The sequence below is a fragment of the Xyrauchen texanus genome, chromosome 3 (genome assembly GCF_025860055.1).
Source record: "Xyrauchen texanus isolate HMW12.3.18 chromosome 3, RBS_HiC_50CHRs, whole genome shotgun sequence".
Lineage (NCBI taxonomy): Eukaryota > Metazoa > Chordata > Actinopteri > Cypriniformes > Catostomidae > Xyrauchen > Xyrauchen texanus.
The window spans coordinates 13,712,786-13,740,686 of record NC_068278.1 but is presented as its reverse complement, the minus strand read 5'-3'; the positions used below and the strand labels follow the sequence as shown (position 1 = coordinate 13,740,686).

At 38.5% G+C, this 27,901-nt stretch overlaps 1 protein-coding gene across 2 annotated transcripts in view; it reads right to left on the bottom strand.

Moving 5' to 3' along the window:
- Positions 1–38: 38 nt before the first annotated feature.
- Positions 39–27,901, bottom strand: part of rabep1 (rabaptin, RAB GTPase binding effector protein 1) — a 39,842-nt gene continuing 11,979 nt past the window's right edge. The window contains exons 4-18 of one of the 2 annotated variants that reach the window (XM_052111359.1): positions 25,620–25,780; positions 24,168–24,287; positions 20,769–20,904; positions 20,389–20,567; positions 19,306–19,416; positions 16,343–16,804; positions 14,314–14,418; positions 13,963–14,079; positions 12,943–13,041; positions 11,692–11,832; positions 7,633–7,822; positions 5,512–5,567; positions 4,179–4,277; positions 3,812–3,928; positions 39–2,616 (exon numbers count right to left, since the gene is read on the bottom strand). In XM_052111359.1, the coding sequence (XP_051967319.1) occupies positions 2,515–2,616; positions 3,812–3,928; positions 4,179–4,277; positions 5,512–5,567; positions 7,633–7,822; positions 11,692–11,832; positions 12,943–13,041; positions 13,963–14,079; positions 14,314–14,418; positions 16,343–16,804; positions 19,306–19,416; positions 20,389–20,567; positions 20,769–20,904; positions 24,168–24,287; positions 25,620–25,780 (2,195 nt within the window). In that variant the 3' untranslated portion in view covers positions 39–2,514. The remainder of the gene's footprint in view (positions 2,617–3,811; positions 3,929–4,178; positions 4,278–5,511; positions 5,568–7,632; positions 7,823–11,691; positions 11,833–12,942; positions 13,042–13,962; positions 14,080–14,313; positions 14,419–16,342; positions 16,805–19,305; positions 19,417–20,388; positions 20,568–20,768; positions 20,905–24,167; positions 24,288–25,619; positions 25,781–27,901) is intronic. The other variant, XM_052111368.1, reaches the window with a different exon arrangement.

The following is a 27,901-nucleotide window of genomic DNA, read 5'->3' as shown; positions in this document are numbered from 1 at the left end:
GGCCCCTGAATGGAAATCCATATAAAAAGAACTTCAGTTTCAATTTGTTTTATTATATAGATATATACAAGGATATGTACACAGTACAGTATATCAATCTGCAAGGGCTTCTGCATTTGCAACACAGCATGCGAACAAAAACAACCGTTGTTATGGTGAAAGTATCTGAACGATCGCTCTTCACAGACTCAATAGGAATGACGGTCATAAATTATACTGACTGGAGAAGTTTTCTTATATCATAATTTTCATAAAAATGTAGTCTCTCACCAAAATATGAGTTATTAGAGTTACATCAGTGTGTGCTTGTCTTGAAAAATGTAGTTCCTAAAATATTCAGACAACTTGAAAACTGCTGTTGTCTACTCTGATGTGAAAAGGTTTTGTTGCTATAGTGAAACAAGCCTCTGAAGAAGCTGTGTTTGCGACGTTTAGACAGCACAGAACATGTGTTATGAAGTGCAACGTACAGGTAATAAAATGAACATCATCACAACACATTCACACAGAACAGCTGCTTCTTTATCAACAGTCCACATAGTGGTCACGAGCAGCAGTTTGTCAAATGAAATTAAAAGGTCATAAAATGACAGCATTTGTGGTTCATTTTCTCTTGAGAACAATTCTATGAATCAATTCAAATAGAACCTTTTGATTATGAACAAATGCCATGATTAGTAAACGTCTTATTACACAATTAGCAAACAATGCTGCTGGGTTTTGACCATCCATTACATCAGAGTTTAGCCAATTTTCAGTTGTCAATCACATGGCCGTTTTCATGACCAGACTTCCAAAGGCAAAGCAATTATATTTTTCATTACGGATTCTACAGCCTGATCTAAAGTACACCACAAATTCATTTAAAATGCCAAAATCACATGCCATTTTGATTAGGCTTGTCTGTAAGAAATGTAAAATATGTGCTAAAACTTTCAGAATACCTGTAGTTTATCTACATCTCTTGGCATACATTGTTTGAAAAAGCAGCCAGAAAATTTCACACGCAACATTTTCTATGCTTCCATCTTTCCAATATGATTTAAACTGTCCAAATATGCCCAGTATGTAAGCTTTGGTTTTGTGGATCCCATACCAGAGTTTTAATTCTGTTAACGCTGGACGTGGGCCAGACAGACAGTTTAAGATACCACTAAATGTGGTACACAAAAGATACACAGCTTAGGATGCCCCTTAGTCATGAAGAGCATCATAATGGCTGTAATTCATAAGCATGGTGTGCTTATACAGTTAGCAGTCTTTCTTTAGGCAGATAACAGACTGATGGGGTGAAATACCTTCTAAAACAGTGCAAGTGGTGTTGCCATATACCAAACGCAAATCATTTACGCAACTCAAAATCAGACCAGGTACTTTGTAAGCTGTAAATGTCAGCGGACCAATTAACTGAAACAGACTGGTGTTTGTGAATATCCTTCATATATTGAAAGCAAATAAATATCACAAAAACACCGTCCGTTGCAACCAAAGTAGCTTCAGGCAACAAGTTAAGAAGCTCCTAAATTCATTATGAAGAAAGGAAAAATAATCAAGAAACAATGTGCATCCCAAGGAGATTTGGAGGGTCTCAAGTGGAATGGAGAGAAAAAAAACAGCAATATGACACAGACCGTAATTATATCCCAGCAGGGCTGTCGACAGAAAAGAACAACTGGTAAACATTGTACCAAGGGGAGGGGGCCCACTAAAATAGTTTTGTCTCGAGCCCTGTGAATTTAAATGACAGCCCTGAATCTCAGAGAAATTATTGGCATTTGAGAAACATTGCATTGCCTTGTGAATGTGTCGTGAAAGGGGCAAGACGGGGAAATCACAGTCTTGTGTATTAACTTAACTAATGCAATATACACATAGTATAATCTGTTTACAGGTATGTACAAAAATCTTCAGGTGTGTCAGTTTCCTTCATAAATCGCTGCTTTTAGCTCAGCAGATGGAGAGAGGTTAAAAGAAGACAGGTTGAGGAATATCAGTAGAGGAGAGCGTGGAAATGCAAAAGATGGAGAAGGTGGAAGATACGAGAACTTTGGTAGGGTCAAGAAATGGTTGACTATCATGGGGACCCATTTGCTCTCATTTCCTGAACTGAAGAAGCTGACTCACTGAAAGGCAGTCAGCTTCTTCAGGATGCACAGTGGAGAACTGTATTACGAGACACAATCTGGTTAAAACCAAATCTCCACTTGACCAAAGACATCTGTCTTTTTTGATCTCCTTGAAAACTTATTTACAAGCATTTCAGCAGCAGTAGATTTCAGTAGTGTTCTCCAATACTTGCATTTTGTCTCAGGTCTTCCTCACTCAACTGGTTTCTTCTTTAACTTAAGACTAAACAAACAAACAGCCCACCCCAGACTCCTCAAGGCCTGTTCTGATTGGCTAGAGACCCTTGTGGGGGTGGGCACAGTGATGAAGTTGGGCTGAAGACTAGGGTATAGGTGGAGTGTGGATGTAAGTGTGTTTATATGTAGAAGTCGAAACAAGTAAGTGACATCATGTCTCGGGAAGCTGGCTGATATCTGTGAAGTTGGTGTCGTTAAGGATGACCCGGATCCGCTCTAATGAGTTCGCCTGCCGGATCCGCTCCAACTGCACCTGATGGAGAATAGGAATAATGTATCTTCAGCTATACCCTTAGGGGCCATAAACACAAATGCATTTTTTTGTCCATCTGTGATCGGTGTAAACATGCACCTGACCATTGTACCCCATCCATTATTTAAGTTGTTTTGTTGCAAATAGTTATTTCATGTGGTCTCAACATTTGGACACCATATATGCATTCTTTGGGAATTAAGTTTAATGACTGACCTAAAATCAGTTTTATGATCTTTACTTGAGCCGTGCTATTGTTTGATCTAAAATCAAATCAATAGAATTCAAATTATTAACAACAGTAGAAACAACAATATTAAAATAGCAAAGTCAAGTCTACTTGCATCTAGTTACCTTAAATTAAATTGATAAGTTCTTTATGAACACGGAGTTAATTGAACTTACAGCAGTTTTGAAGACGCCATTACTCTATCAAATGAGTAGAGTCTACTTATTAGGGTTTTCAGTGTATATGTGTTGTGCTGTCAAGATTTTCTTTAGTGCATGTACATTAAACGGCCCCTTACAATGAGTCTATACTGCAAGCGAGCTACTTAATGCAACAAAGTACAATGCTCCCATTATGATCAACAAAGCTGTCTTGTTTAGATGGATCCAATAGATAATTTTCAATATAGAGATCTCAAGACTTATTTTCTAAGTTTAACTTGAAACAGTGACCTAAAAACACTGTTTATGGCGATGCATTCAAAGTTACCATTTGTTTGATGCATGTGTACATTGACGCATCCATAGCCTTATATGTTATTCTCTGGTGAATAATGCACAATGAGACACCAAAAGAGCATCAAGAAAGAAAATAGGATACATTTTGGAGTTCTTGCATTACTGTGGCTGTAGCAAATCTCACTACTTAGTACTGTGAAATAGTTTTAGGTTTGATTCTCTACACACTTTTCTGTGTTTTCAATGCAAACGCTTGCAGAGAAGTTTGCGCTATTATATAATTACCCAACAATAAATGGCACGCAAAGACAAACCCATCAGTGATTGATCGCTTTACATGTCAGTGCGATGGCTCCTGTCTGGGTGGGCAGTTTTTGGCCAGTTGCAGTTACAGTCCAGATCTTTGCCATTTTAGCAAAAGGTTTGGCTACGTGAGACTATGAAAAAGAAAGCGATGTCAATGTCTTGTTTTGTTGCTCCGCCAGCTTGCAGTGTGAAATGTGTTTACCTGAAGAGTCTGGGACAGCTTGACGAAGTCTCTCTGGACCTGCTCACTGACATCCAGCTCCGTCTGCAGTCGCTGTGCCTTATCTTTTTCTTCAAACACTTGACCCTCCAAAGCACTCTACAACACATGCACAAAACACTACAATTAAAAGTAACCGATTTCTCCGTCTGAATCCAATACTGCAGCTGTTTGTATGGACTTTCAAAGATCTTGCTTAACAGAGCATGCACAGGAAGCATTGGGTAGACTATGACCTTTGCCTTGACTTGACTTGAGTTTTTATGAGAAAAATCAGCATGCAGGAAGTCTTCAACAGTAACTTTTTATTTAATTTTTTTAAATCATGTGATCACATGATGGTTCAGACCTTGTTGCTGAGGGCATCTTTCAGCTGTTCCTCCAGCCTGTTCTTCAGGGCCTGTACACCATCCAATGTCTGGCTCTTGTCTGACAAGCTGCTCTCCAGCTGTTCCAAAAAGCAAAGTATCAGTCCATTTCAGCCCAAAGCTAATAATACTAGAGACATATTCAAACCAGTAACTTCAGAGTTCAAGTCAGATTTGTGAATCTTTCTGATCGATTCATTACAATGAACCAGCTCATAAGAACCATTCTTCCATGAATCAGACCAGGTCGCATAATATCTTTGTTGTTGCATGCAACCAGCGAGGACATTTTACATAACAAATAATATTTGGTACAAGTATCGTGTTTAAAAAAAGGAACCAGTCCTTAAAGGAATAGTTCACCCAAAAATGAATCGGGTGGTGGGGATATGTGAGGAGGAGAACGTGGCCAGACAGAGACGATTCACACCCAGCGCTGAGTTGCCCAATCAGCGGGAGAGAGATAAAAGGAGGAGCCGGGGACGCCAGAGAGAGAGATGCATGAAGCAGTTTTGTGTTTGCGCGCTTTTGTTATGTTTCAGTTAAGTGTTTTATGCTTAGTCTTTTTGATTGTTAATCCGGTTCCTGCTTCCTCCTTTCCCAATGAACAAGAGGCATGTCTGCCACAGAGTGGTTTAATCCATTTCTTCTGAAGCAATACAAGGTCAGTTTGTGGTGAGCGAAGACCAAAATGTAACTCCTTTTTATACTATAAATCTTGATATCTGCAGTCTACGTGGCGCAGATGGATTTGAAGCTCGACACTTCCTTATGATTGGCGGTTTTGTTCGGATTACCTTTATGCTTACTTTGTCTTTTTTTCTCTTTTTTTTTTCAAATTGTAAAGTTTTGTACCCCTTTGACTTGCATTGTAAGGACAGACAGACATCATGTATCCTTCCAAATATCTATGTTTGTCTTCTGCAGAAGAAAATAAGTCATAGGAGTTTGAAATGGCATAAAGGCAGGATCACATTTACCTTTGCTCTGCGTATTTCCACAGGCGAAGGTGGCGTGAACGAATGTTGAGTGCATGTGAAACCAGCAAAAAACAAATTGCCAAGAAGCCTCTTGTTAATGCCGCTCTTTATTCACCACCGGAAATTATTTTCACAAAATTCTCGATCGTGCAGATCGCCATTGATATGATTGTATTTCACCCACAGAATTTTGCTGTGCGAAGGTAAATGAGACCACACCTAAAGGGTGAGTAAATTATTAGAGAATTATAATTTTTGGGTGAGCTGTGCCTTTAACAACAACCAGTTCTCGATTACCCATCCCAAGTACTGCTTTGTTGAACTTGTGCCCTACCTGTTCCTTTTCACTCTTCACTCGTTCCAGTTCCATTTTCAAGCTGGAAAAAGACGCTACAGGATAGGAGGAAACAAATGTTGTATCACATGCTGTTGCAGTATTTCGGATTAGTCAGACAGTTCTTATGCTCTTCTGCCCATGCATTGAGCACAAGGTGAGCATTTTCATTATCAAGAGGATTCATTCACTCAAAGATTTGTGTTAGTGCTTACTGAGTCAGAAATATAATTGAAAAACTGTGACTTGACACACAATACATCATGGATGTTGCACATTACATGTAAAGGGTCGCCTTGAGGGAGCGTTTGGCATGAATGTGTAAGCCAATGCAATGTGGGTTGAAGTTATGGACATTTATAGGGAATGACACATAAGTTAAATTTCTCTATAAATCCAGATCTTGACCCAAGGACCCATGTGTTAGTCCACAGCTAACTAAAGAAGTACATAGTGATGCTGATGTGATAGAAGAGCAGGCAAACAGTGCTGATGGGTTTAGGAGAGTTATTGATGGTGCCACTATAGACAGACACAACCTAGACAAACACTACAGTCAGGCAGGATTCGTACCTTCCAGAATGTCTGAACACAAGTCACCAATGTAGGAGGAGTGAAAGAAAAAGAGACAATATTAAAATGCCACACATGAGAGAAAGTAGATAAATGGACTGTGTTATGTATTCTAAAAAGTTTCATAACCTTCTTTAAAGATTTTTTTTAGTGGATTTTTTAATTTTTGTTATCGGAATAACAGATTTATCTGCAAAAATCCACACTGATAGTTTCCCCCTGTTGCGTCCGGTGCTGGAGTGGCTGGGAAGGCTCCACTGTCATTATACAATATGAGAGTGGCCTCTAGAGGCAAAATAAAAACTTCACTGATGGCTTGTGGTGTTTGTTTGACATGTGAGACTACACTCTGCATGAAGCGAAACACTTCAAATGTGGATTTAAAACATCAACAACAAAAAGGTATGTATAGAGTACACATTGTCATATCATTATAAAATGTATTCATTTGTTGACTAGATGCTGCATTAGTAGAGAACAGCAGTATGTTTGCCGACAAGGCTGAGAGGATGCTAACATTAAAGCTAACCTCAAGCAGTTAGAACAATGTGACAAAAATACACACAAGTCCTACCCAAATGTTTAAAGATCACGATTGTTACCATCTATTCCCATTAATTTATATCCAACTGGTCACTTTATGCATTCGTTAGCCAGCTAAGATGTATATTTAAAGCTAGTGATTTGAGAAAGCAAATTAATATCTTCATGCAGCCGAGAGAACCGTATAAACAAATCAGAAACACATCCGATTTCAATTAAAAAAAATTATCCTCACTGCAATAAGATAACTTCAGATTGATCACATTCTTGCACTAAAAAAAGGCAACAAATACAGTTTAACAGAAAGAAGGTGTCCAAATATGCTTTTAAAGTTCTTTTTAATTAGACACATCATCTCATGCACTCCTGCACGAGATGCTGAATAAACAAAAACAAATGGAAACAAAGATATTCGTTTAGTGTGCACGTTTACATTGAAAAACTTGGTTGCAAAAGTGTTCGATTTGAACAGCACCTTACAGTTGGTGGAGGTCTTTAAGCATTGCGTCTTGTTCTCTTATAAGCTTTTTCAGATTAAGCAGTGGGTTTTTTAAACGCTTTGTCAGGAACGAAGTTCAACTTGGATATGTCTGTCTTGAGATTCTCGCATTAAGTTCCAGTCTGTTGTTCCATCTGTTTGAACAGACCCTGGCCTGGACTCATAGTCTGAGCCGCTTCACCACAGAGTTCAGCCGAATACCACTGCTGTCTGTGAATATTGCTACACTACAGACAACTGTACTGAATAAAAAAACAAAGTGGTATTTCGTTGTTATTATGAAGCTTGAGTCTTGAGTACTTTTTACTTAACATTTGAGACTATGGACCAACTAAAACGTATTTATTTAAAAAATATATATATTCTATTTATTTCAAGCAGGTTTTCTGCTTGGCATCATATTTTATTTTTATTTTTTTAATCGTGCTGCGGGTATACAATAAATGGTATTTACAAGCTGACACATTTTTACCATCGCATGGTATATCTCTTTATATTGCACTCACCAATCTCTTCTTTACAGCCCTCTATCTCCACCTGTAGTGTGTCTTCCAGGTTCTCTTTCAGACACTGTTCTGCCTGAATCTGCTCCTTCAGGAACAATATTTTTGCTTTCAGCTTCTCCTCCAGATGCTCTGCCGCCGTTCTGACCGAAACAATGTCCTCCCTGTACTGCAACACCAGCTGTTGGAGTTCCTGGGTAGAAAAAAGTATTACTTTGGGTGAAAAAAATATACCACTGCAAGTTCCAGTTCTGAAATCTGACTGGCCAAGTGGCATTTTAAGAGTGCTGATATGTAGTATAACAGCCCGGGTATGCTTCATTATTTGTATCACTGTTTGATTCAGTAAAGTTCAGTAATCATTCAATAACAATTTCTGTAAATCAAATTTTTATGCCAGCAGGTGGTGAAAAATATGCATATTTTATGTTTTGAGTTAGTAATTGAATTTTTCAAACAATGATTTGTTAACAAACACAGAGTCATTCACCACCAAAATAAAGTGAATGAGAATGATTTGTTTACTTCAAAAACAGATTTATTCACAGACGAAACAGCACTAGTTCAAAACCAGAGTGTGTGATTGATGCTATGGCTTATTTTTGGAACTACTTTTGCTGGTGAAGAAGCAATGCATGAACGAACCAAATTTTTGTCAGAAACATTGAACTGTTGAAAAAAAAACAATAACACACTCGCAATCATGCTGTTGTACTGAATATCAGCATGTAATTTCGACTGCCAGCAATAACGAATACAATAGTATGATTGGGAGTGTGATTTTGCTTATTTAAAAAAAACTGTTCTAAAATCCGTTTCTAAAATCAGCTCTGAAATCTAATTGGATGTCACATTTGAACCCGTTATTTTGGCTAATATTTACACACCTAACGTTGATGATTAGGGCTTTTTTATAGATCATGAAGGGATGTTGCAAGCTGCTGGCACCCCTCATGATATAATACTGGGAGGAGATTGTAATCTTTTGATGGACTCAGTACTTGATCATAGTGAAGCAAAAGTATGAATGCCCCCGAGAGCAACATTGACGCTTCACAGTATGTGTAAACATCTTGATCTTACAGACTTTTGAACCCATCTGGTAGGGATTATAAAAAATTGTTTCCAACAGTCCATAAGATTTATTCTAGAATAGATTTTATATATATATATATATATATCCATCCAAGTCCCTCATTTCAACTGTTGTTGATTGCTCAATTGGAAACATTTTAGTGTCAGATCATGCCCTGGTGAGTTTTGCCACATATGGAGAAAAGGAAATCATATAGTTGCCACTTAAATGTATCTCCTTTTGCAAAATCCTGAATTTCAACAAATGTTAAAGGCTGAAATCAATGTTTATATGGAGACCAACTGGTCCTCAGTATTACCTGTGGGCATGGCTTGGGAGGCACTTAAGGTGGTTCTTAGGGGCCGGATCATACAGTATGTCTCATTTATCAACAAAAAAAATTATTCAGGGCAAGACAGTCATACTTTGAGTCGGGGGACAAAGCAGGAAAACTCCTGGCTTGATATATAAAACAGAAGAGTCTTTCTACTATTCCCTCAGTGAAATCTGCTGGTGGTGAAATATTTAACTCAGCTATTGATATTAATAATGCTTTCAAAGAAATCCATCTTGATCTCTACAGTTCCACGTCTTCATCTACTGATAAGGATATTAGAAACTTTGTGGAACCATTAGAACTTCCTAAACTGACAGCTGAGCAAAGAAATGATCTTGATTCTGAGATAACCTTGGTGGAGCTTGGCGAGGTAATTAAGGCCTGGCCTCTGGGGCCAGATAGCTTTGCCGATTAGTTTTTTTTTTTAGATCTTATGCTACAGAACTGGCTCCACTTTTGCTAGAAGTTTATACGGAATCATTAAAGAATGGAAAGCTTCAGCCAATCATGACGCAATCCCGGATCAGTCTGATTCTTAAAAAGGACAAAGATCCAAGCGAGTGTAAGAGTTACTGTCCAATTTCCCTGATCCAGCTAGATGTAAAAATATTTTAAAAAATTCTGGCTAATTGATTAAGTTATGACATCTCTTATACATATAGATCAGGTGGGGTTTATTCGGGGCCGTAGCTCTTCTGATAAAATTAGGCATTTAATCAATTTCATGTGGTCAGTGGCGAATGATCAGATGCCGGTTGCTGCCATCTCACTTGATGTCGAAAAGGCGTTTGATATGGTAGAATGGGATTATCTTTTTAAGATTTTGGAAAATGTACAGGTTCAGGAATACTTTTATTGGTTGGATTAAGTTAATTTGTAGTGGCGGTACAAATTAATGGATTAATTTCAGATTATTTTCCTCTGGATGGGGCACCAGGCAGGGTTACCCTCTTTAACCATTAATTTTCTGTCTTGCCCTGAAACCATTAGCAACCAAGATAAGAAAGGAGGATGATTTTCCAGGGGTGGTGGGAGGAGGTGTGGTGCATAAGCTTTTGCTTTACGCAGATGATATTTTATTATTCGTCTCTGACCCTTCTATATTTATGCCTTGCCTCCACAGAATTATTTATTCCTTTTCTAAATTCTTGGGATACAGAATTAATTGGTCTAAATCTGAAGCTTTGGCTCTGACAGCGTACTGCCCGGTAACAGCTTTTCAGCTGGGTGCCTTCCAGTGGCCCAAACAGGGCATTAAGTATTTGGGTGTTTTACGATGTGGGCAGGTGGGCTTCATTACATTTATCTTTGATTGGGAAGGTTAATGTTATCAAAATGAATTGTATCCCAAAATTCAACTACCTGCTACAGTCTCTCCCAGAGGATGTCCCCCTCTCTTATTTCAAGCAATTTGATAGCATAGCGAAGTCATTCATTTGGAATGTTAAACATCCCATATTACATTTCGGTAAAGCTGCATAGACCGATTGACAAAGGTGGGCTAGGCCTACACAAGATTTTGTTTTATTATTATGCATTCAGTCTCAGACATTTGACTCAATGGTCTCTTCCACCTGAGAGAGCCCCTCCCTGGTTTTGTATTGAACAGGAAGTTCTTGCCCCTATTTCACCATTGCAAATCCTTTCTATCAAACTAATCAGAGAAGTTACATCCTGTTATCTCACATTTGCACTCGGTATGGAAAAGTATACAGTAATTAATTCTGACCTTTATTTAAATGTTGCCTCGAGCATTTGGCTGAACACAAAATTATGTAATAATAAGTCTTAACAATACATTTTGGGATTCACAGATCTGAGTTCTTTAGGTCTGCTATGCCACAGCTGTGCCACCTGCTCTGTAATATTTTTGAGAGTAGCATACAGGCCCATAATGCAGCAAATACTCTTGAGATGATTATTGCTTTTGAAAAAGGTCATGAGGCATCTGTGTATTACTCCCTGCTAATTCAGAGTGTGGGGGACGGAGCTTTAACTTCTATCAAGAGATTACGGATGAAAGATTTAAACTTGATAGAGGAGGGAGAGTGGCTAGGATTCTAAAAAACATCAAGTCTGCACCTAGAGATGCAAGAGTGCGCCTTAAGCAATTCAAGATTTTACATAGATTCTATTGGACCCCCTCTAAATTGTATAGGCTTGGTCGTAAAGATACACCCAACTGCTGCCGAACCCATGTTTTTTGGTGGTGTGTTAAGATCCAAGAATTTTTGTTGAAGGTTCAGTTTTGTGTGTGACATATTGGGCACTCAAATTTCATTATGCCCCAGATTCTGTATTTTAGGCAATGGGGCAGTCATCAAAATAGGGAATAAACACATAAAAATTGGGTCCTAACCAGTCTCATGATCATCAGACAAAATGTTTTAAGGGGATGGAAGTCGGAAGGTGCACCGCCATTTCAGGAGTGGTGCTTGGAGATCTTCAGCTTTTGTGTATCAAAAGGAAATAAAAATGACTCCTAAACATTTATTTTGCAAATAGAATAGAAGAACAGGGAGCCCTGCAACAGATGGCATGGCCCCCACAGAGTCCCTCACTGAACATCAAGTCAGTCTTGGATTACATGAAGAGACAGAAGCATTGAGACAGCCTAAATAGATAGAGGAAAGACTTGGTGCTGTAGTACCTGTACAGTGGATGGCATCTGAAAGTCCTCTTGCTGTTGCAGTGTTAGGTGAAGTCTGTGTTTACCCTGAAGACTCTCATTATCTCTCTGCAAACGGTTCAGTTCTTCAGTCACCTGCTCTCTGGACTGCAGCAACACAGCCTGGAGAGACAGAGAGAGAGACACACACACACACACCTCAACAAACTGAACTGTAAGGCAAAAATATTTTCAAAAGAAATTCAATAAAGGAGGGCTTTCAAAGTACTTGGCAGATGAAAGCTATTATATGAGATTCTCCAAGCATTCTTTAATTAAAAATGTCAGAACTCTTTCCAGAGCAATTTATTCCAGGGATCATGTCACATCAGTTGAACTTTATCACTTAAATGGTTCTACTTCAGATTTCATCCATATGTGCTTCAAGCAAGCAAGGAGACTGAATTTCTTCCTGCCAAGAATGAATGCCAACAACATCTATTTTATGGTCTGATTAGTAAAAACAGATTTGAAGTAGCTACTCAAAACAGGATAAGATCTAAACAAATGTGCTAGCCAAATGGTTTTAATATTAATATTAATATATATAAGCCATTATCCCCTTAAACTCTTGTGCATTTTTGGGCTGCCACCTGCTTTCACCCCCAAATAATAAAAAAGTAGACTGCAATTATTCATAAATAAAGTATGTTTACAATCATATGATGAAAAAATTGCCCTAACATTGTAATCAAGTAATTCTGCTCGTTCACTCTACTTCCAAAAAGACTTATTCCACTAGATGGCAGGAAGTATTAGAAAAAAAATAATTCTCTATCCCTTTCCATCACAATATGCAGATCTGAAATGTAAGTGAAGCTCTCATATATGTGCTTGCCCACAGACATTCAGTCTAATTTTCGGTTCATGCACCACCCCCTTTATTTCTTCGAATATCTCGGCCTGTGAGTGGGCTAAAAGCTCAATCTGACGTAATTAGAATGCTGAGATTCTCTCCTTTGCGATAATATAAAACACAACCAATTGTCAAAAACATATTTTTCCAAAGATGGCTAAAAAAATGGCTAATTGTATAGAAAACTATCCAAGGTTTGGCTAGTTATATTTAGGTGCATATTTTATGTCTCACAGAAAACATTTAACTTTTGGATTCTTTTTTAAATCTTTTGAACTGTGGTATAAGGGCAACAAAATAAACTATCGATTAAGGGGTTAAATCAAGAGACCATTTTTGTTGTATATGACTGTGTGTTTAAGTGTGTTAGGACATACCATCTGTTCCTGGGTGTTCCTCTTGGCCTGGCTGAAGGCCTGCTGAAGAGCACTGACCAGAGATTCAGATTCCTGAACTTTTTGCTTCAACTCTGAGATCTGAACAATCAGACAAAACAAATATTACTGAATATGTTTGACTTGGAAGACCAGTAACATTCAAAGCAGTCCATGCTTACTTTATATTTAGGTGGCTTTTACACTAGCAGTTTAGTTAGAAACTGATCATTTCAAATGAAATATTGGTAATATGAAAGCTGTTTTGCGGACCGTGGTACAGAACTAGAGACTACCTGTAGGAGGTTTGCATAAGAGAGTGACCTGTACTCAGGTCCGTATTTGTAGTAAGTAAAAAAAATAAAAAGTCCCGATTTAAGCATGACATTGACAACAACATCAGTTGCACAAAAACACACGTGCACCATAAGTGTCAGGGGAACTTAGTAGCGCTACAAATATTGCTCGAAATCAGCTGTCTCCTCAAAAGGCAGCATTACATGCATCATTCACAATTAAGGCAATCCAAGCGTGCATTACTACTATCTCAGTGAAAATGTACTCTACATTTAAATGTTTTTATTTAGTATTGATCGATAAAAATCTACAGAAAATCGGTCTAATAAAAACAAACAGTTTTATTAATTTACATTCATTTTTGTGCACAAGTGTATTCAGTTTCTAGCTTAGCAACATGCTAACATCAAACTGTGAGTGAGACTTTCATGGGCTTTTTTTGTGGCACATGTGAGTGACTATATTGAAACTGTCTTTATGGGCAGCTCTGTAAACATTGTCTTATATGAGGTTCCATTCAAGTTAGGACGCTGCCTAGAAAGGTAGCTACCTAGGTAGACAGTAGATGGTGAGGCAGCTCACTAGGGTTTGGAGCGAAGTCCTTAAAGTGGAGCCATTATCTTTTGAATTACAACATCTTATATAAACAGGATGTGTCTGAGGAAACATTGCAAAGAGACAATATTGCCTGTGCTTCACTAAATCTGTCACAGTGAACGGCTGTACCTTTGCAGTGGTTTCCTCATTGGCCTGTTTGACAGAGTCCTCCAACTCCTGCTTCTCATTCATCGTCCTCTCCAGCTGGTCATTTGCTTGTCGCAACATCACCTGCAACTTCTTAACCTATAGCCAAAGGAGCAGAAAACAAAGTTATTTGTCATAATTATGATACAAGCACTGTTTCAGCTATAGTCACAATGTCCGAAAGAGTATCAGCCATATTTAAATGAGGTACAGAACATACATTACTACATTTTGTCCTTTTGATATAATCAAATCTAGGTTCAATGGTCTTAGCACAATCTTTTTACTAGGCATCTTGTAAAGTCTTAAATTTATCGGTTTAAAAAGACATACCTGATCTCGTGTCTCGGCCTCCTGTACCTGAATGGCCTGCAGCTGTTTCTCATAATTAGAGCACATATCACATCTCCGGCCCAGCTTCCTTCCAGCATTCTTCAACTGAGAAAATACACAATGTGTTATGAAAGCTTAAGACACAAAGCATATTTGAGAAATCCCCTCACTGCTAATCCAAATGGGATAAAAGATTCATCTGAATCCAACTGTCGGAATGAAATCCTAAGTTACTTTGCATTGTGCAGTATATACTGTACATTCTACATTGTATGTGAAACAGTTCTCATTATGAAAAGAAAACTACTGCAGTTTAAAACAGTCAGCTGCTAAATTCAGCGACTGGCATCCATGTAACAACTTGGAAAGAAATTAAGGCACTTTATGCAACTTTTCAGTAACAAGTTTGTCTTTTTGTGGACTGTCAGCTTAAATAAAGCCACGGCCCTAAACTGACTATAAAGAAATTACATCATAAATGTTGACATTTCTAATCTTTCAGTTTGAGCACAAGCCTAAAAAGGGCACACTCAAAAATACAATTGCTGTAGTTCATCACTCCACTGTATTACATGTAGGGCTGGGTATTGATACAGATTTCCCGATTCAATTCACAAGCTCTCGATAAGTTTCGATTCAAATGGGTACAATTCTGTTACAATATCCATTTTGTTTACATATAAAACAAATTCTCTCTCAGCTAAGGCTCTTAATTAAAAATGTCCCTTTTAGGTACAATTTGAAAAATTAATATAACAAATTATATTTTATCATTCGTTTTTCATCATACTGGTCACATTTTATCTTTCTAATTGTCTATTCTATCAAGTAATGTCTTGAAATTGCATATATTATGTTGCAGATACCATTTTTGTTAAATTTGTATTGTTTACTAGCATAATTTGTACTATTTACAAGTATTTGCATTGTTATGTAGAACATGTGCTTAATCGGTATAGTCTCTTTAAGATTAGCAGCATCAGCCAGCGAGTGCATATAACGAGAGAAGACGTGCGTAATTTCTTTAGCGCATCCTTGTGTGATTAGAATAAAATATTTATTATTTGTTGTTGTTTTTATATCAACAACTGAATGTAAAGAACAGAAAGAGACATTATTCAAATGACAAATGGATCCGTGGATCTCGTCTTCGGACAGAATGAGTTAAACCAAACTTTCACTCTTAACAAGCAGTGAAAGGATATCTGTGCCAATAACAACTCCACTACACTTCTCAATCAGTGGTGAATAAAATCTGAACATTTACTAGCCAAATGGCAAATCATAGACATTTTTAGTCGCATAGTATGAGATTTGGATTTGCTTGCATTATAGAAGGCTGCCACAAAGTGAAAGATTGATCTCTGGATTTAAGAATCAATATAGAGGTCTAATAAATATCGCAATTTATCAGAAAGTAGCACAAGGAATTCCACAGGAATTCCCTGGCATGTGGGCACTGAGGTAGGCATGATGTTATAACTTTCTTCTTCCATACAACCATACTTAGAAAGAAAAATGAATTAATGCGCCTCTAGCTTTGTGATGGAACAGAGCTCACAATATGATAGTACAAGAGTGCAATGAAAATGAATAATAATTCTTTCTGAAGCATGTGAGAATCCATCAATATTTCTCTTTATGTGCACATATTTGGAGTAACTGTTCTATTGGATTTTATTCACTGAAGCCTGCTTGGGACAAATCAACGTGAGTTTATACGATTAAATAGGTATATGCATCTTTATAACGGTTTCAATTTATAACTCTCGCTATGATGTTTTGATATGTTGACATAAATGAATAACTCTTGCAGCAATATTTCTATTGTGAAACTAATAGGCTTAATATCAAATCTAGATTATTATATCTTTCTAATGTTGTACAGTTTTTCACGATTAAATAAGAATTATGGTAATAATATGTAGTTAATCAAACACACACAAGACCAAATACATTTTTGTTGTTTAAATACGCCTAAAATAACTTTTTTTTATTTTTTAAACAAGATTCAAAGCATCTATCTGACCTCTTGCTGCAGAAGGTTCCATTCGCTCTCGCTGACCAATCTGTAGCCAGACGGAGGCAGGTAAGCCGTATCAGCCGTATGAGAGATGCTGGACAAGAGTGATGCGGTCTCCTCCTGCTCTGGTGTCATGGCCTTAATGGCCTTCTCCTGGTCCTTTGTGAGGAGAAATTGTCCTGGTTGCAGGGAAGATATGGATGAGGTGTCCATGCTTTCAAAGCCCCCACAGTCTGCCCCAACAAGAGGACCAAAGTCTGACTCATCTAGCTGACTGGCTGACTTGGCCTTGTAGTTGTGTCCGCCCAGACCGTGAGGCATTAGAACCCCTCCTGAAGACCCCAGGCTGTCTGTGGACTGCACCCTCCGAAGGCCATCTTTATAGGGGTCAGAGCCATCATGGTGGCCTGAAGTGTCTGTGTCCAGAGAGTGTAAGGAACTGTGGATGCTGTGGCTGATGTGGGACTGCTGACAAAGTGTGAAAGACGAAACAAAAGTTTAATTCGTTTCATATGAGCATGTTTCAGTGTCTAATGCCTTCACAGAGTGCTGGTGTTGCTCAATGCAGTTAAAAGGTTGAAAGTGTTATAAATTCAAAACAATGTGCTAATTTCCATTTTGCAAAATAGTCTGAATTTAATAACTTTTTTGCTGACAGGACAGCGTTGCCATTATAATAATACTTGACAGAGAGAACGTGCATGCATGTCAACCAAACAAACGGGACAGCAAACATTTTAATCAATATTCGTTGTTGGACTTTTAAAGGTGAAGTGTGTTATTTTTTTCAATGTTAAAATTAATCTGGGAAAGAGAAAGTATATGCAGAGACAACTATAGGTAACCCATTTGTAGGATGATTTCACAAAAATAGTGAAATGTTTAAACATGGACCACATTTACATGCATTTAAGAAAACTGTTTATTTCAGGGTTTTTGTGGTAAGTGGTGTTCTGAAACATCATGTAAACAAGAATGTTGTTTAAGGGATTAAGAGAAACACACTGGGTTTCTCCCATAGAACATGGCTTATTTGGTCATGTAAAAGCATAAACGGTATTCTTATAGGTTTTAACAAACAGGACAAAAAACATCATAGGATAGACGTTTATGCATATATGTGCTCAATAGGGGTGTAATGGTTTGAATTTCTTACGGTTCGTATCACAGTTTAAGGGTTACGGTTTCAAAAAATATATTACTGCCAAATCCAAAGAATAATCTATTTGGTAAACACTTCAACAGGTTTGACCTTAAATATCAATCATTGTTTTACAATTGTAACCCTAGTTTAACCATGGCATTTGTAGTAAAATCATAGTAACCACAATATAATCATGGTTACTGTATGTAGTAAAATCATGGTTACTATATAGAAACTACAGTATTGTTATAAAACCATGGTCAAAACCATGATCTCTGCTCAGAAATCCATGGTGACTGTAGTCATGGTTCCTACAATATAACTATAGAAAATCCATGGTTCATCAGGGTCCTTAACTTAACATTTAACTTAATACGTTACATGCATCAAACATATGAAATATTCAGATGCTGTACATCAATATAGAAGGAATAACCTTAATATTTGAATGCATACAAGAAGGGATGTTGTGATAATGCTGCTCAAGTATTTTAATAATAAATAGAAATCCTACATGAACATCCCAAGTGCTTTAGTTATTGTATCATGTCTGTCCGAATTAGCACTGAGTGCCTGCTTAAAAATGGAAGGGAGTGTGTGCAGTTTTGGCTCACCGGTGGCTCTTTCCCTGGGTGATGTCAGCGTAAATGATTAATCATGTTTTAAAGTATTATTATAACAGCATCTTAATGCCATTAATCAAAGCGCTATATTGACACACATAATAGATTACAGCTGCACAAGGAAACAGGAAGAACTTGATTGCGCATTTTAAATAAATCCTCACGCGCATTATTGACATACCAGTATACAGCACTCGTATTCAGCAATGTCTACAAACAGTGCCTATTTTGTAACTTTTGACCATCACTGTTGTAATTGACTGCAAAATTAATATGTTACCAGAAAGGAGAAACGCAGGGGGCTTCTCTATCAGCGTTTCGTTTTTATCCACTTGCCATTTTCAACTACACACAATGATGTCATCAAGTTGACCCACGTGAAACACAGGTGGAGCGTATGCATTTACAGATCTATTCAGATGCATTAGTGGAGGCTACAATCTGTTTGACGCTTTGTTTTCTTGACCAAATCTTGTGCTCCAGATGCGTCATTAACGTGAGGTGAACTGACCGCAGTGCCAATGCTTCCCAAACCGTGGGTGGCGAACTGTACGATTCAGTTTTTTACCGTGAACCGTTACACCCCTAGAGCTCAAGTACACTGGGGGAATCTAGGAGAGGGAATTCTCCACTATTGCAGTGCATTCCGCTGCAGATTGCGATAGAAAATTAAGGAAAACAAACACAGGTACAACTCTGGAATATGTGAAAATCAAGAGAAGCAATGGAGATTCGAAAAGCAAAGTTTTTTCGGATGCCATGTTTGTTATTTAGACAAACATCACAGGTATATTACGTTGCTGTGGAGAAAGCTTCCTACTGACCTAGCCGCATATATACGGGAGTATAGAGTACGCCGTTTAAACAGTGCATGTAAACGGGAACGCCACTTGCTTGCATTAAAATGCTTTCTGGTTTCTATGTAAAGACTGTAGAGATCTCAAAACATTGTTGTTTATTTAAGCATCTCAACTAGCCTGACACAGCAATACTGGCTCAATCAATCATGTAAGTTTGGGGAAGGGCTATCTGCTTTGACCAATGGCAGACAGGTAAGTGTTTAGGAAACCTGTTTGAAAACGGTCATTATTTTTTCCAGTTCTGTTTGGGGACACTAGTGGTGCAAAATTGACACAATTCACTTTAAAATTTTGATTCTAATTAACGGACGGACAGACTTTAGTTCAGCCCGATACTGATACCTCTTCTATGGAGAGTCCGAGCAGAGAGTCCTCCACTGCCTCTGGATGCTCTGTTCCCTCATCCTCACTGGTCTCTTTAGCCTGACTCAATCTCTCCTTCTCATCCTCCTCCTGAACACACAAATTCTGGCATCAATGGGAACATAACAGCAGTAAACATAACCAGTCGCAACTACGACTAGATATTTTGTTGGTCAGTTAGTTTCCACTTCTGTTGCAATGCTCTGGGTAGCACAGCCCAAAGTGAATTCTAATTTGTCCAAAATCCTGCTCCTCACGGTCATTCTGGAGCCTACTATTGTGACATCAGTAAATTCGATGTATCAGAAAGTTAATTAATGTAATCTTTTCTATTTTTAAATACTTTTCTTATCCCAGTTTTAAAGGTGCTGCAAGCGATTTTTTTCATGGAAAGGTACAAAAATGTTTTCCTTCTCCCTGAGAGATATTACTGAAATAAGTGTTGTAAGATATCTCACCTGTCACTGTGACAGCTCTAGACCTCTGATAACAAAAATGTGTCTGCTGACCATGACGCTTTCGAACTGTCAATCATTTTGTACCTTCTCATAGTGTTGTAGTTGCAGAGAATTATTGAGACTTACTGCCATTTTTTAGCCATGTTGTTCATAACAGTTGTCAGTAGAGGGTGCCATTTTGCTGCAGTTGCTTTTAACATCCGTTTGTGCATGATGTCGGTCTCAAAGTACATTTAGAATCTATTAAGTGCAGGGTTTTGGAAAGAGGGGGCATGGCTAATCCAACAACTCAGTCTCGTGGAAGTAGAATGGCTAAAATCGCTTACAGCACGTTTAATATGCAGAGTGAACTATAATTAAGCCATTTGTAGGTTACATTTGAAAAGTGTCAACTGTGGCATTATCGAAATATTGTATTGCTTGTTTGTTTGAACAGCCCAACACAACAACTGTCACAACCAATGGTGTGAGTTTTGGTCTCTCTCTTCATTAGACCAATAGCAGACAGAGGGAGAATTCAGGAAAACTGTTTGAAAACAACGTTTATTTTTTTACATTTGGTAATGCTAGTGGTGCAGAAATTACACACAGAGGCTTGAATTACCTGGTCTCTCTTCTTTATCTCCTCCACCTGTCGAAGCTGTTCAGAGGACAGCACGCTCTCAATGCGCTGCATGTCTTGCATCAGCAAGCGCTGTGACTCCAGGAACTGATCGTTGGCACGCTGCCATGTGTTTTTCAGCTGATTGTGCTGTTGTCGCTCCAATTCCAGCATGTGAACCACTGAAAGACAAGCCAAACAATTTAAACTGCAGGTCAATCAACTGATATTATATTTGAATGCAAACTCATTTGACCTTTAAACAAATAAACAGCAAGTGTCATATCAGACAGCCCACAAAAAAACGATCAACCAAAACAAGCTCTATGAAGCTTGTAACGTTTGAAATGTTTGCATCAGAAAGCAATATTTTGATGACACACCATCATGGAGTTCTTTCCGAAGTTTCTCAGCATCCTCTTGAAGGACAGATTTCTGGGTGTTCAGGACGGCAACATACATCTCCAAGTCAGTTCGGCATGATTTCTCGGCCTCTAGGACGTGATTGAGCTCCTTCACCTGAGAAATAATCAAGCATGTATAAAATAAATATGAAGTTTCAGAAGTCAAAACACCCATAAACAGAGACTTTTAGGCAACATTTATATTTTACTACCTTTACAATGCTGACTCAAAATTAACATTCTAAAGTAAACACTGGCAGACTTATCTTCAAAAAAATAACCTTTAAGCTTTATGGCGTAGATGGCCACAGGCTCATTGCCTTTCACCAACCATTTTGCTTCACTTTTACAATAGACTTTAGTAAGTGGAGATGCCTCATTTAATTAAAGTGAAATATTGCAGAATGGATTTAAACATGGTAAAATTTATTAAATGGAGACAGGGAAGTAGCGAACACAGACGGTGGGAAAATAACGCGTTAAAAGTACAGATACGGCACTTAAAATGTACTTAAGTAAAATATACAATTTTAAAACTACTTTAAAAAGTACTGTAAAGGGATAATGGAAAGGAGGAGGTAAGAACTGACATGATAAAACTCAAACAAAAAGACAAACACACAAAGGTGACAGACAGCTGTCCGTAAATCTCTCCCTCTCTCGCACTGCAGCTTCCAGTCGGCCTTTATCCCTCTCTGAGGCTTGATTAGCCTGATTGGGACTGGGTGTGCGGAATCATGCCCCCACCCCATGACCCGGGCGGGGCCGGGTCGTGATTCTGCACAACTAGCCCCTAATCAGGCTAATCAAGCCTCAGAGAGGGATAAAAGGCCGACTGGAAGCTGCAGTGCGAGAGAGGGAGAGATTTATGGACACTCAAACCAAAGAGACTACAACTCAGCTGTTAGTACCGAAGAGCCGTCGGGAAACACTCTTCCAGGCGGCTCACTATAATCCAATGGCTGGCCACTTAGGTCACAAAAAGTCTTTGAACCATATACTGGCCCGTTTCCTCTGGCCGGGCATTCACGAGGACGTTCGCAAGTGGTGTGCAGCGTGCCGTGAATGTCAGTTGGTGAATCCACCGGCCACCCCAAAAGCGCCATTGCGCCCGCAGCAGCTTCCAGTTGGCCTTTATCCCTCTCTGAGGATTGATTAGCCTGATTAGCCACCCTCTGCCCTGTCACACCTGCCTTTTCCACCGCCTTAGTTATTGGTATCTGCAAAATTCCCTATCTGTAGACCTTAAGTTTAATCAAGTCAAGTGGTTTTTATTGTCGTTTCAACCATGTACACAGCGAAACGAGACAACGTTCCTCCATGGGGCTACATAAAACAACATAGGACAAACCCAGAACCACATGAGACTACACAGACTAATTAACATACCTACAGGTGAAACTCGAAAAATTAGAATATCGTGCAAAAGTTCAATAATTTCAGTAATTCAACTTAAAAGGTGAAACTAATATATTATATAGACTCATTACAAGCAAAGTAAGATATTTCAAGCCTTTATTTGATATAATTTTGATGATTATGGCTTACAGCTTATGAAAACCCCAAATTCAGAATCTCAGAAAATTAGAATATTGTGAAATGGTTCAGTATTGTAGGCTCAAAGTGTCACACTCTAATCAGCTAAACACCTGCAAAGGGTTCCTGAGCCTTTAAATGGTCTCTCAGTCTGGTTCAGTTGAATTCACAATCATGGGGAAGACTGCTGACCTGACAGTTGTGCAGAAAACCATCATTGACACCCTCCACAAGGAGGGAAAGCCTCAAAAGGTAATTGCAAAAGAAGTTGGATGTTCTCAAAGTGCTGTATCAAAGCACATTAATAGAAAGTTAAGTGGAAGGGAAAAGTGTGGAAGAAAAAGGTGCACAAGCAGCAGGGATGACCGTAGCCTGGAGAGGATTGTCAGGAAAAGGCCATTCAAATGTGTGGGGAGCTTCACAAGGAGTGGACTGAGGCTGGAGTTACTGCATCAAGAGCCACCACACACAGACGGGTCCTGGACATGGGCTTCAAATGTCAAACGTCTTACCTGGGCTAAAGAAAAAAAGAACTGGTCTGTTGCTCAGTGGTCCAAAGTCCTCTTTTCTGATGAGAGCAAATTTTGCATCTCATTTGGAAACCAAGGTCCCAGAGTCTGGAGGAAGAATGGAGAGGCACACAATCCAAGATGCTTGAAGTCCAGTGTGAAGTTTCCACAGTCTGTGTTGGTTTGGGGAGCCATGTCATTGGCTGGTGTTGGTCCACTGTGCTTTATTAAGTCCAGAGTCAACGCAGCCGTCTACGGGACATTTTAGAGCACTTCATGCTTCCTTCAGCAGACAAGCTTTATGGAGATGCTGACTTCATTTTCCAGCAGGACTTGGCACCTGCCCACACTGCCAAAAGTACCAAAACCTGGTTCAATGACCATGGTATTACTGTGCTTGATTGGCCAGCAAACTCGCCTGACCTGAACCCCATAGAGAATCTATGGGGCATTGCTAAGAGAAAGATGAGAGACATGAGACCAAACAATGCAGAAGAGCTGAAGGCCGCTATTGAAGCATCTTGGTCTTCCATAACAGCTCAGCAGTGCCACAGGCTGATAGCATCCATGCCACGCCGCATTGAGGCAGTAATTAATGCAAAAGGGGCCCAAACCAAGTACTGAGTACATATGCATGATTATACTTTTCAGAGGGCCGACATTTCTGTATTTAAAATCCTTTTTTTTTATTGATTTCATGTAATATTCTAATTTTCTGAGAGTTTGAATTTGGGGTTTTCATAAGCTGTAAGCCATAATCATCAAAATTATATCAAAAAAAAGGCTTGAAATATCTTACTTTCCTTGTAATGAGTCTACATGATATATTAGTTTCACCTTTTAAGTTGAATTACTGAAATTAATGAACTTTTGCACGATATTCTAATTTTTCGAGTTTCACCTGTATATAAAGTGCATGAGCAAATGTGTGCAAAAAGTACGGGACAGTACAATAAATTACAAACAATGAACAGGACAATAGACACAGTATGGGACAGTGCAGCGCCAACCAGTACACAGTAGTGCAAAAGATGACAGTTTCTAAAAATGCCAAATGTAAACATAACATACTATGAGAGTGTTCTATGCACATAGCAGTTATTGAGGTAGCAGACAGTTATAAAGTGACAAAATTAAAGAGCAACTCAGGACATGCGTGTGTGTGTGTGTGTGTGTGTGTGTAATGCAGATGTAATATGTATTAATTTGGCCATTCTTGAGTTTATGCTTGGTGCCCACAAGCAACAAAATGAGACAGAAATGTGTCATATCTAATAATACATTTGTTCAGAATAGTCTGGCTCTCAGTTCTGCTTTTTTAGCTTTTTCTAACCTTAGCTGCCTCCAAATCCTTAACCCGATTTTCTGAACTTGACAGTTTGGCCTTCAGAGCTGCAATCTCACTCTCCATTGGCATCACTACTGAACGCAGTTTCTCTGCATCCTCCTGAGCCTAGATTAACACAATAAACAGAAACTTAGTTAAAAGAAACAAACAAGCAAACAAATTATAATCTGTACTAGAGCTTGGCGATATTTATGAGCACACTCACTGAGCACTTTATTAGGAACACCTAATTACTCATTCGATTATCAAAGCAGCCAATCATGTGTTAATAGTGACTGCATAAAATCATGCAGGTCAGGAGATTCAGTTAATGTTCACATCAACCATCAGAATGGGGAAAATTTTTTATTTAGACCATGTCATGATTGTTGGTGCTAGATGGGCTGGATTGAGTATTTCTTGTTACTGCTGATCTCCAGGGATTTTCACGCACAACATTTTCTAGAGTTTACTTAGAATGGTCCCTAAAACAAACAAAAAAGGCCTTGTTGAAAAGGTTAACGGAAAATGGCCAGACTGGTTCGAGCTATATAAAGTATACGGTAGCTAAAATAACCACTCTGTACAATTGTGGTGAGAAGAAAAGCATCTCAGAATGCACGACATGTCGAACCTTGAGGCAGATGGGCTACAATAACAGAAGAACCATAGTGTCCCTAATAAAGTGCTGGCAATATAGGATTAAGTTACACTGTGAATATTGCAATGATTTTATCCATGATGATATTTGGTCATTAATTTTCCAAAAGACTGTGTCATTACACATTTCGCAATAGCTCCTTGACTGATGAGTATGAGAACTGATGTTTTAATGGCATATATTATCTTAAATAGCAAGAATGGCATTTAAGTTCATAAGTTTAATTCATTTCAAGGAATTATTTCAAATAGTCGGTTTCACTCATTCTATTCAAAACTCTGGTTAAATGAGTGTCAAAAATGTTCAACAAAGTGTCTGTGGCATTTTTGCACATATAAAAATGTTTTAATACAAATATAATGAAGGTAAATATTGTTGTTAATTACTACGTAATCGTATAATGGTGCCAATACATGAAAACAATGAAATAACATTGTTCCTCGTGTTCATTTATTGAATAACAGTGTGGTAAAACACACTGTTTTTCATTTTACATGTGAAGGTGTTAACATAAATGTCTTACAGTAGCAAAAAAGAACTCATTAAAATCTAAGGATCAGAGAGAGTTCAAAAGGGTAATGAAAAAATCTATTATGCCTGTTTTGGTGCAAGAAACATGAACTAACAATTTAAGTTAAAAAGGTACATGATTTACAGAGGTTGACTCTTTATTTAAACTGCATCTGAATTAAAGTTGGGATTTAAGGTTGGTCTAAGTGGGCCAAAACAAGCACTAAGAAATTAGTTGCATGTATCACGATGACCAAAAAAAAAAAAAAAAAAAAAAAGAAACATACCTTTTTCATATCATTCTCTAAATTCTCCTCCTCCTGTCCTACAGAGAGACGGTGGCGGAGCTCTGCCACCTCTCTCTCCATTGCCTCACGGTACTGAGCCCACTGAGCACGCTCCTGCTCCAACTTCTGATGGAACTGCACCTTCACCTCATGGTCTGCATCTGATAATGCAAATCAGGATAAACAATTTGCTCAACTAGAGGTCGATCTAGTCAACTCTGCATATACCGATAACTATGGAGGTAAAAATGCAGATAACTGATTAATTGGCAGTGTTGGGTGTAATCCAAGTACAAGTAATTATTTAATGTAATCTAATTTGACAAAAAGTAGTGCAATGCATTACATTTTAAATTCTTGTAATCACATTACAGATACTGACTTTCAATTAATTTAATTACATTATGGGGTTATGCTTATTTCTAATACATTATGTAGAATTAATTATGGTCCCGTAACGAGTCCTTGGGAAGCAGAAATGTGAGGTACTGAGTATGAGACTTGTATGTAACTATGAACAAGAAATATAGACATTAAACATTGTCATGAAGCGAAAAAGTGTTTTAGAAAGTAACTTCAGAATCAGAATGAGTTTTATTGGCAAGTATGCTTACAAATACAAGGAATCTGTCTTGGTGAAAGAAGCTTCCAGAGCACAACAACAAGACCAAGACCATAATAAAAAAAAATAGAATCAAATAAAAAGTTAATAGAAAATAAAGTATGTATAGAAATACACAATAGGACAAATACACTCACCTAAAGGATTATTAGGAACACATACTAATACTGTGTTTGACCCCCTTTCGCCTTCAGATCTGCCTTAATTCTACGTGGCATTGATTCAACAAGGTGCTGAAAGCATTCTTTAGAAATGTTGGCCCATATTGATAGGATAGCATCTTGCAGTTGATGGAGATTTGTGGGATGCACATCCAGGGAACGAAGCTCCCGTTCCACCACATTCAAAAGATGCTCTATTGGGTTGAGATCTGGTGACTGTGGGGGCCATTTTAGTACAGTGAACTCATTGTCATGTTCAAGAAACCAATTTGAAATGATTCGAGCTTTGTGACATGGTGCATTATCCTGCTGGAAGTAGCCATCAGAGGATGGGTACATGGTGGCCATAAAGGGATGGACATGGTCAGAAACAATGCTCAGGTAGGCCGTGGAATTTAAACGATGCCCAATTGGCACTAAGGGGCCTAAAGTGTGTCAAGAAAACATCCCCCACACCATTACACCACCACCACCAGCCTGCACAGTGGTAACAAGGCATGATGGATCCATGTTCTCATTCTGTTTACGCCAAATTCTGACTCTACCATCTGAATGTCTCAACAGAAATCGAGACTCATCAGACCAGGCAACATTTTTCAAGTCTTCAACTGTCCAATTCTGATGAGCTCTTGCAAATTGTAGCCTCTTTTTCCTATTTGTAGTGGAGATGAGTGGTACCCGGTGGGGTCTTCTGCTGTTGTAGCCCATCCGCCTCAAGGTTGTGCGTGTTGTGGCTTCACAAATGCTTTGCTGCATACCTCGGTTGTAACGAGTGGTTATTTCAGGCAAAGTTGCTCTTCTATCAGCTTGAATCAGTCGGCCCATTCTCCTCTGACCTCTAGCATCAACAAGGCATTTTCGCCCACAGGACTGCCGCATACTGGATGTTTTTCCCTTTTCACACCATTCTTTGTAAACCCTAGAAATGGTTGTGCGTGAAAATCCCAGTAACTGAGCAGACTGTGAAATACTCAGACCGGCCCTTCTGGTACCAACAACCATGTCACGCTCAAAATTGCTTAAATCACCTTTCTTTCCCATTCTGACATTCAGTTTGGAGTTCAGGAGATTGTCTTGACCAGGACCACACCCCTAAAGGCATTGAAGCAACTGCCATGTGATTGGTTGATTAGATAATTGCATTAATGAGAAATTGAACAGGTGTTCCTAATAATCCTTTAGGTGAGTGTATATGTACAATTTACAAATACAAATCTGTTATATACAGAAGCAAGGGAATGTGTGGCATGAGGAGTGTGGTATGGTGGATAAAAATAAATAGACTAAACTGTGAATTACACATTAATTATTGCTCAATGGGGCACTTTGAACCGTTCATGAGTTGATAGCCTGAGGGAAAAAACAGTTACTGTGCCTGACGGTTCTGGTGCTGAGCTCTGTAGTGTCTTCCAGAAGGCAACAGTTAAAAACGGTAGTGGGCAGGGTGAGTGGGTTCTAGAATGATTTTTTCCAGCCTTTTTCCGAACTCTGGAATTGTA